Genomic DNA, 9,495 nt, shown 5'->3' on the forward strand with positions numbered 1-9,495 from the left:
CTTTCACTAGCCCAGACCTAACTTTCACTAGCCCAGACCCAGACCATTGTTATGGAAAACTTTATTTAGATAAGAGTGTGTCATCGTATGAATTCATAGATGCTGTTTCCCGCGCTTTGAATCGCGCGTGGGCCGAGTTCACGTGCAGCATTCGTATTCTACCACGGGCATACACGAGCGCACGGTTTATCGATCGTCTACTGCGGCTGGCAGCAAGCCACGTTATTGTTTTTGCCGAAGGGTAGACTGCTATCCAGCCTCATGCTCTGCTAGATAATGTACACGCTCTGCGACAAACAGTGCGGCCGCGAACCAGTCTAGCCAGAGGTGACCTTTCAGTGCAATATATATGACCAATTCTAACACGACCAGTCGGGCTACTAGCACTCTGGTTGTATGCGACCGAACCAAACATTTACCCGACTAGGTCGATCGGACGTGGGTTAGTGTCGAACCCTGATGTTGAACAATAAGTATTAGCAACTGCGATAAAACAAGTCTTCTACGTTTCTTTGTGTGTGCTATGAACAATAGCCTTTCATAGGATTCAAATGATTGAATAATGAAAACACAGTTTGACTACACATGTACATGTGCTAACATGTAGGCTGAAATGCTGGCTAATAGATTTTGCATACATAATCAATGATGGAAGGCAATCATAATAAATAAAATAATACGCATTATCAATGCATACATGGAAAGCTCAACATCTCATACATTCGAATATCACAGGGTAGGCAAAAAAAAGGTATCATGATGGAAAACAGGAATTAAAGATTTCTCAAGATGTCGTGGGACCTCTCTTATCATTATTCTATCCTGAAACATAGTACTATAAAAGGACAACCCTTGTGTGGCACTTTCATACAGTGACACCTGGTGGCCAGTTCTGTCATGGAAATGACTGCTAGACAACAGTGCCACCTACTGGGGATCCATTAGGCGTCAGTGAGGCAGCAGTGGCATGCTGTGTCAATGGCAGAGACTGCTGTGATACTCCCTGTTAAGAAAGAAGCAAGCAATATGTTAAAGAAGGTATGAGCATCCAATGTCATTATAAAGTTGTGCTAGAAACGCACTGGAATTTCACTGCATTTTACATAGTGCGATGGCAGAACACACAAGGGATACCTATTAGTATTACATGTTTTAATAAATAAACTATGCTAGGTTATATATATTAACCTGTAATAGAAATTATGCAAGGTTGACACATACTTAACAGTGGTTTACCCAGGAATTTCACGCATGCGTAGGAGGGGGTTGTACCTGAAGTCGATTACATAAGTCATAATTGGCCCCAATACACAGGTAAGATCACTCAGTTCCAAAACATATACATCAAGCTGCGGTAACAATGTATGACCTTTGCGATTGTCAAAAATAAACACAGCTAGAAGTTAAGCCATATTGATTAGGTAATTGAGGCATATCGGAGGATTTACGGCATGTCACAAGTTAGCTTCAGCTTTGAAAGCACATCAGTGTTTCCCCTGCATTGACATGAGCAAAGTGGGCCGCCTCGCTCAGATTCTCAGCCGCCACACAGAAATTTTATCCAAAACACCGCCTCGCTGACGAAAATCACTGTTCTTCCATAGAACAGTGCTTATAATGCACCAAAATAGCTTAGAACGCACCAAATTGCACCATTTTTGTAAAGAAAAGATCGGGGGCCATACCCCCCCCCCCCGAACCTTTAGCTGGGCGAGCACCTGCGCTGCTCGCTTTGCTAGGACCTCGAAATGCGCAAACACACAACAAAAATTTACCACCTCACAGACCTTTTTGGTCCGGGGAAACACAGCAGATCGGACCCGACAATGCGTACACGTAAGGCTTGTCGAGAACCCTGCTATATCGCTGAAGGCCCATTTTCCATGTCACCACGACAGCATGCCATGCTGGGTGATGTTACCCACAATGAATAAGCAACCATTACGCCTCAGAACTTTTCCAAGGGTCTCTGCCCGATCTAGCCCCCTCAAAACCATTCCCCCCCCCCAATAACCTCAATGCTAAGCCGTATTCATTCAATGACTCATGCTGGGCCTGCCAATATGTGGGGTTTTCTCTCCGCGACACAAGTATCATTAATACCAGTACAATCTTGAGCGGATACATGGGAAGCTGGTATCACTATCAGCATCTATTGATTTATATAAAGAGGACCAGCAAGAGAGACAATGACACTGCTACATGTCTACTGATAATGCAGGTTGTGACTGGTAAGTCTAAAAAAGCTGGTATCTGCTATAGACAGCACCCTTCATACTGTGCCATATATATACAGTGCATTACAGTGTTCTCATTAGGAACCGGCCACCGGCCGAATTGACCGTCTACTCTGCTGTTTCGGCCGGTTACAATTGGCTCGAGTATATTTAAAAAAAAATATATATATATTTATTTGCATTTAGTTTGCTCTAATTATTCTCCAAAGTGAATGTGTTTTATGAGCTACTACTAATAAATCAGTTGAGTATATTTGTATGCATGTTATGTGCACAAGAAGCATTGTTTTATTTTTGAGTAATGCTATTTACGTACTTGTCTAACTCTTATAATTACTAAATCGTCATAATTTGAAAACTTTTGGTCAACTCTGAATGTACCAGGAGAAACCAAATTGGAAAAAAGGACCATACTGTAATCCAAATGTGTCTGTTTACTGCAGCTCAGAGCATCTAGGTTTTAAACAAAAAAATTGGGGGGGGAACCCTCCCCCCCCCCCGTGCACACCGCCACAGCCTGTTGCAAAAGCATTTCGGCCTGTTACTATAAAAGATAATGAAAACCCACCATTATCGTAGCCCACCATGTAGGGTGATAAAAGACGTGAGGGATCACGCACTGCCATATAAAGCAATAAAAGATAGAGAAATGAAAACCCATTAAGCTCCAATAATAGATAAATTGTGTACATGGTGTCAAACGAACATTATACAGGTTGTTTAACTTGCAAACCTTTTTCCAATTTCTGACTAACCACACCTGCATAACTTTTTCTATAAAACTGCCACTTTTACAGAGAAGCATACACAAATACAATGTTTAAGCCAGGGGGAACTACCTTACCACGTATTTTCGCTTCGCTGTTTACCCTAATGTGAACGCCCATAAATTACCGAATATGTGTAAGGGGAGACAAACACCCTGTCTCATTCTTCCTTTGCTCTGCCGCTGGACCTTGCCCACAAAAACACACGACCTGACATGTCACATGAGTGGCCGTGGCAATGGAGGAGCAGGGAGGAAGTAGAAACAGTATACACATGATTCTCCCTAGGCCTAGGTCCAACATGACGTCAAAGCGGAGGCTAACTTGCAAACTCCTCCAACATGCCCTTATTAACTAATCGACATGCCTTAATTTTCAGCTCTGCTTGCATTTGACAATCTTCACAAAGTCATACCGTACTTTCAACAGCTTGATATAAATAATCTCTGAAGTGATCGCGTTTACCTGCATTGTATTGGGGCTCCTTATAAATGACACAAGTTATGACCCCAATTGGTACAACTGCCTCTCACACCCTCCTCCATCCATCCACAAATGCATTCTGAAATTTCTGAGGAGCACCCTGATACTGGTGTGACAAATCAGGGCCAGCAGATTACAAACTCTTCATGCTGCCGGGTCTCACAAACAGTAGCACATGAGGTGAGTGTCTTCCACTGTGGCAGTGAAGGAGTAGGTGAGAGTTAGTAACAGTATAGGGCGTATGGACAACAACAGGAGGGCAGAAGGTGAGAGGGGTCAATAACTCACCGCACTGAGCTACGTTGCAGCCACAGCAACACACAGCTCTCNTATCAACTAACTCACCGTGCTGCTGGGTCGCGCCCACAGCTATACGAAGCCCTCCTAGGAAGCCCTCTTATCATGGCCTGAGGGAGAGAAGTCACACTATTGGAGGTGAATTGACATAGGGGAGGAAGAGGGAGGGTACTATCAACTAACTCACCGTGCTGCTGGGTCGCGCCCACAGCTATACGAAGCCCTCCTAGGAAGCCCTCTTATCATGGCCTGAGGGAGAGAAGTCACACTATTGGAGGTGAATTGACATAGGGGAGGAAGAGGGAGAGTACTAACAACTAACTCACCGTGCTGCTGGGTCGCGCCCACAGCAACACGAAGCCCTCCTGGCAGCCCGTGACGATGCAGTCCTCGCGGAAGGCGAGCGCGGTCAGCCGCTCGTGCACGATCTTCTTGCAGACGAGCGGCTCAAGCGCGGGCACGTCCTCGAGGCGCGGGCAGACGCCCGTGCCGTACGCGCGGTAGCACTCCTCGAGCGACTTTGTGCTCGAGCTCACCGAATTCGTCTTGTTCGTGTTCTTGTGCGTCAGGCTGAAGTGCCGCTTGTGATCCTTGTCGCGCTTGTCGCCGAGCGTCAGCGATGCAAACTTGTGCGTGATGCTCGTCGACACCGTCGCCGTGCCATCAGCAGGCCCCGCCGCGCAGTTCGGCGTGCTGTTGCCGACGGCGACGCTGTTGCACTTCGTCGTCGCCGGCGCGGCCGCCGTCGGCTGGTAGATGGCGCTCGCGCGGGTGGCGCGCGGCTGCGGCTGCCGTATCACGTCCTCGGTGAGGTCCCATAGGCAGAGGTGCGTGTCGTGGCCAACCGAGCCGAACCGGTAGGAGATGATGCGGTTCGCGAGCCCGCGCAGCGTCTGGCTGTCCGTCGAATTGCGATTCGAGATGGGCGACGCGTTCGCGAGCCGCGTCGCCGCCGACCCTGCCGCCGCCGCCGACCCTGCGCAGTTCATGTCGTTGCCGCAGCGGGTCATCGTCGTCGCCGCGGAGACATCCTCGTCACTGTTCTCGCCACGATCACAGTTGTTGACGGTCGACGTGAACTCGTCGAAGGCGACGACGCTCACCCACGAGCGGTGGCCGTGTCCGCGCGCGACGACGCGCCGCTCCGACGACGACCACACCGTCACGAGGTCGTCCTCGCCGCCGACGACGACGAACTTGCCGTCGGGCGACCACGCGACGCAGAGCAAGCCGCCAAAGTAGCTGCGCATGCCGCCGACGTGGTCCATCGTGTCGTAGTTGAAGACGCGCAGGTAGCCGTCCTGTGAGACGGTCGCGAGGTACTTGCTGCACGGCGAGAACGCAAACTCCTGGATGACGCCCTCGCCGACGACCCACCGGTAGAGCGGGTTGCGCGTCGTCTTCGTCTTGCACGTGTAGATGGCGAAGCCCTCGCCCTGCTTGAACAGCTGGTAGTGCGGCATCGTCGTGCCGCACGGAAGCTCCTCATTGTACACGTACATCTGGCCGCTGCTGTGCGACACGAGGAACTGGTTCGGAGAGCCGGGAATCCACTTGAGGCAGGTCACCTTCGACTTGTCTATCAACCTCTGGAAAACGAGCGAGACGCACACGATTACGCATTGCACGAGCGAGTCGGTAAGACAGTCCCGTATTCAGAGGAGGAGAATTAGTGATGCTTGTGTTTGCAATATGCAGTAGGCTCAGTTATCCGATATTCAGTTATCTGACATTCTGTATTATCTGACATAGCCAATCCCTGTATATATGCGTACTGTACAGTGTTGTGCTGCACGTGAACGTATACAATTTGGCCTAATCCCATGCTGCATGGCCTGGCATCACATACTACCATTGTGGTAGGTTCGTTTGCTTGCCTGCACTATGGATTTAGGTTTGTATTGTACATACTGTGAATGAGACTGCTCGAAGCAAGAGCCAAATCTAGGAAACAAACTTCAAAGAATTTTTTTTAACAATTACTAACAATGTATCCTATTACTTTAATTAAATACTGTAGAATAAACCAGACCTGTCTCACATTTATACGGCAATTCAAGTTTTAAGTCTACGATTTGTTTCACCCCACCTCTGTTTTGCATTATCCTTTATTTTCAATTATCTGACCACCTATAAAGCCTGTTTAGGTCTGGTAATCGATTCAACTGCAACTTGTTTTTTAATTTTATTAGAGCGGCCGAAACCTGCTTCATGGACGGAAGTAGAACTATGACCAAGGCAAACTTTCTTGCCATGTTCGTTTTCACGGGGCTAAAACTCACATATATATAAACAAGAGCGTATAAAGGAGAGCATACAACGGTGAAATGCTGAAACCATGTTGCAGTATTAGTCGAATTAATAAACTTTCCCCGTTTTATTTTGATGATTCTTTGCAGTATTATTGATCAGCTGTTCTACCTTGTTAAAATATAAAACAAACCGCATGTCCCTACAATGCCCCTACGCTGAGATAATGAGCGGTGAAAATCTGGTATTTTCGCCTGAAAACCGACTCGAGATCACTGTTTACTGTGACTGTCTCTCGCTTTGAGATAACTTTGGAAAACCTTGCGTGTTTCCGTCAATGATTGACAAATGGAATGAATGACGTCTGTTATTGATTGCCATAGTGATGACCCCCACCTGTGCCCACCTCATGCTGGATGTATAGTAAACTCTATAGTACTGACGTGAGTCAGCGCTACCATGGCGCTACACAGCGGCGACCAGAAGCAATACACTGGCCACAAAGCGAGAGACAGTCACAGTAAAAAGTGATCTCGAGTCGGTTTTCGGCGAAAATACCAGATTTCCACCGCTCATTATCTCAGCGTAGGGGCATCGTAGGGATATGCGGTTTGTTTTATATTTTAACAAGGTAGAACAGCTGATCAATAATACTGCAAAGAATCGTCAAAATAAAACGGGGAAAGTATATTAATTCGACTAATACTGCAACATGGTTTCAGCATTTCACCGTTGTATGCTCTCCTTCTTTATACGCTCTTGATATTCAAGCATCACCGTGACGGGGCAAAGACCAAGAGTGGTCTGGCTTTAAGATAAAGAAATGAACGCCAGGTAGGAAGGGCACACAGAAATAACCTGATATTTGTCTGCAGTTGTCACGCAAGGAAGCCATTTCATCAAACTACAACCAAATGACACGTGACACAAGAACAGGACCTGGCATGACCAACCACCACAGGTCAGGGTGACATATCTTCCAGTATGAAAGCCAGATGTTCTATCTAACCAATATTTGTTCACATCAACTAATTCACTCAAGTTATTAGCAAATTAGGAAGACGGATTATCCAACCGAGCCTCGTTTGATCGCATTTAAACTGCCTGCCTGCATTTTCATCAAGGTTATGCCGACAACCATGAAGCTATCCCCTGAACAGAATCTGTACAGTCAGCCAGGAGGAATGCCAGTGGCTGTCCAATACAACACTACACTACATTTCTATCAATTGAGCGCGCACTCACATCAAGTCGCATCATTGATCTAATAGCATGGCCTAACTAGGGAGCCACTGCAACAGCGAGGTGATATGAAATAGCATTACCGCGCACGCTGGAGAAATCGACAGAGCAGGGTCGGCACTAGTCAACTGCTAGACCATTATGTGAGAGTCTCACCGCAGGCATCAAATTGAATGCCTGATGATCGATGCAGAGACACAGACTGTGATATCACAAAACCAGCTGACAAGTAAAGCACAGACAAGAACCGTGATATCACTGCATCGACTAGCAAGCAAGGTACAGACATTGGTTGTGATATTACTGCATTGTCTGGCAAGCAAGGCACAGACACAGACTGTGGTATGATTATCACTGCATTGTCTGGCAAGCAAGGCACAGACACAGACTGTGGCATCACTACATAAGCTGGCAAGTAAGGCACAGAAATGCGATCATTCACCGAATGCTTAATGAAATCACTTAACCTTGCTCTAGCCAATGTAAGATACATGTACAAGCGCACAGACACACATGATTCTGTTTTATCATACATTCTTACTATTAGCCTTACTTAAATCACAACTAAATACTGACAGCAGCATAAATATGCAAAACAAATAACGGAAAATAGTGAAATGGGTAAAATAGTGGGGTGCAGACCACTGTCAACAGCAACTCACCACAGCCACACTAACAGAACATTGCCTGATAGAAAATCTAGTTTGAGTGATAGTAGCAAACATGGGACAGGGCCACAACAAAGTGAAAAACAGCATCACTCCACCGTATAGCTGTGACAGAGTAAAGAAACAGCATCACTAATGACCCCTTTGATTTAGCTATGTGGCAGTGACAAAAAAGAGGTAGCATCTTCAGTTATTACAGTGAAAAAGAAATGCCAACTTACTGGTAGAGAGATGTCACCACTCACAGTATTTGCAGCTATTCGACTGAGATAGAGTAAGAGACAGCATATCTCACGATGGTGGGCTACCGCACACCTATACCGCCACACATGTGAAAGTGGGCACCGTGGAAAGGCAGAGCTCTGCCGATTCACTCACTAACAAGCAGTTCCTCATGAATTCAAAATTCACTAGCAGCTAAGCTGTGCAACCATCAAGCAAACTAAAGTGAGCAGATGCCAATCATGATAACCAATTACAGATGGGCCTGATCGCCACTACCAAATAGCTGCAGCTGGTCAGTTCTACCAAACCGTATAACCCCACAAGCTACGAGTGGTATATATATACAGGTAGGCCCCACTTTACGGTGGTCCATTTTACGACTTTTCACATTAACAACCTTTTCAAAATTACCTAAAAAATTTTAAATAACAAAAAAATCCCAACTCAATAACACATCGCAGCAATGCCTGAGAGTCCAAACATGCAATATGCGCTTTTTTTCGTGGTGCACTGTGGGTGCCTGGGTGAAATGACAGCATTTAATTGCATTATAATTTGATCTTGTTTTATGACCTTTCATTTTAGGACCGTTTTACTGGAACCTAACCCTGCCGTAAAACGGGACCTACCTGTACCTATAACTGTAATAACATCTTAAATAACTAATATAAGGGATAACTAATCACTTCACAAAATACAAGTTTTTCTACCATCAGAGTGTACAAGGTTTACTAAGAACGATACTAGTACTACTAGTACTAGTTGAGAAACACACTGCCTTTATGCGGCGTTCACACAGTGCTGATTATGGCTGCCGTTTGAGATCAGACAGCGCTACGACACGAAAAGTGAAAAAGTTGGATTACTATCCTCAATGATCTGGAATGTCCTATCATTGTCTGAACGCAGTCGTATACATTCATAACAGAGTCCTATGGATCAGGAATGGTCCGGAGAGGTCGGCCAAGCACACAGGCCGGCAACAGTTAGGTGCGTTCCGTAACATTCGGGAAACGCCGATTTTGTCTAGCCAGATTACAATCATGACTATGTCGTGACAGATTCTGCTGTATCGGATCAAAATTGTAACAATGTTCTGTGTTGTCTGGACGGTGTCCTGTGGATCGGGACGCTGTCGTGATGAACGGGCATGATCTGGAGAAATAGATCATTGTCATCGTCTTCCGTCAGCGTCGGTTCACTGTCGGGTCACTGTCTGATCTCTGTCAGATCGCATTCGGGAGAATCGGGACGCTGGCGGGACAGATTTGGTCGTTTTTTTACGATGCGAAAGATACAAATTGGATCAGAATCGGATTGAGAACT

General features: G+C 46.2%; 1 protein-coding gene across 1 annotated transcript in view; it reads right to left on the reverse strand.

Annotated features, from left to right (window-relative positions):
• Positions 1-404: 404 nt before the first annotated feature.
• The window catches only part of LOC106810324 (WD repeat-containing protein 20-like), a 16,896-nt gene continuing 7,805 nt past the window's right edge, over positions 405-9,495 (reverse strand). Inside the window, exons 3-5 of the mRNA XM_014813634.1 lie at positions 4,824-5,373; positions 4,111-4,760; positions 405-1,003 (exon numbers count right to left, since the gene is read on the reverse strand). Of these exons, the coding sequence (XP_014669120.1) occupies positions 911-1,003; positions 4,111-4,760; positions 4,824-5,373 (1,293 nt within the window). The 3' untranslated portion in view covers positions 405-910. The remainder of the gene's footprint in view (positions 1,004-4,110; positions 4,761-4,823; positions 5,374-9,495) is intronic.

Source organism: Priapulus caudatus, unplaced genomic scaffold (assembly GCF_000485595.1).
Source record: "Priapulus caudatus unplaced genomic scaffold, Priapulus_caudatus-5.0.1 Scaffold433, whole genome shotgun sequence".
Lineage (NCBI taxonomy): Eukaryota > Metazoa > Priapulida > Priapulimorpha > Priapulimorphida > Priapulidae > Priapulus > Priapulus caudatus.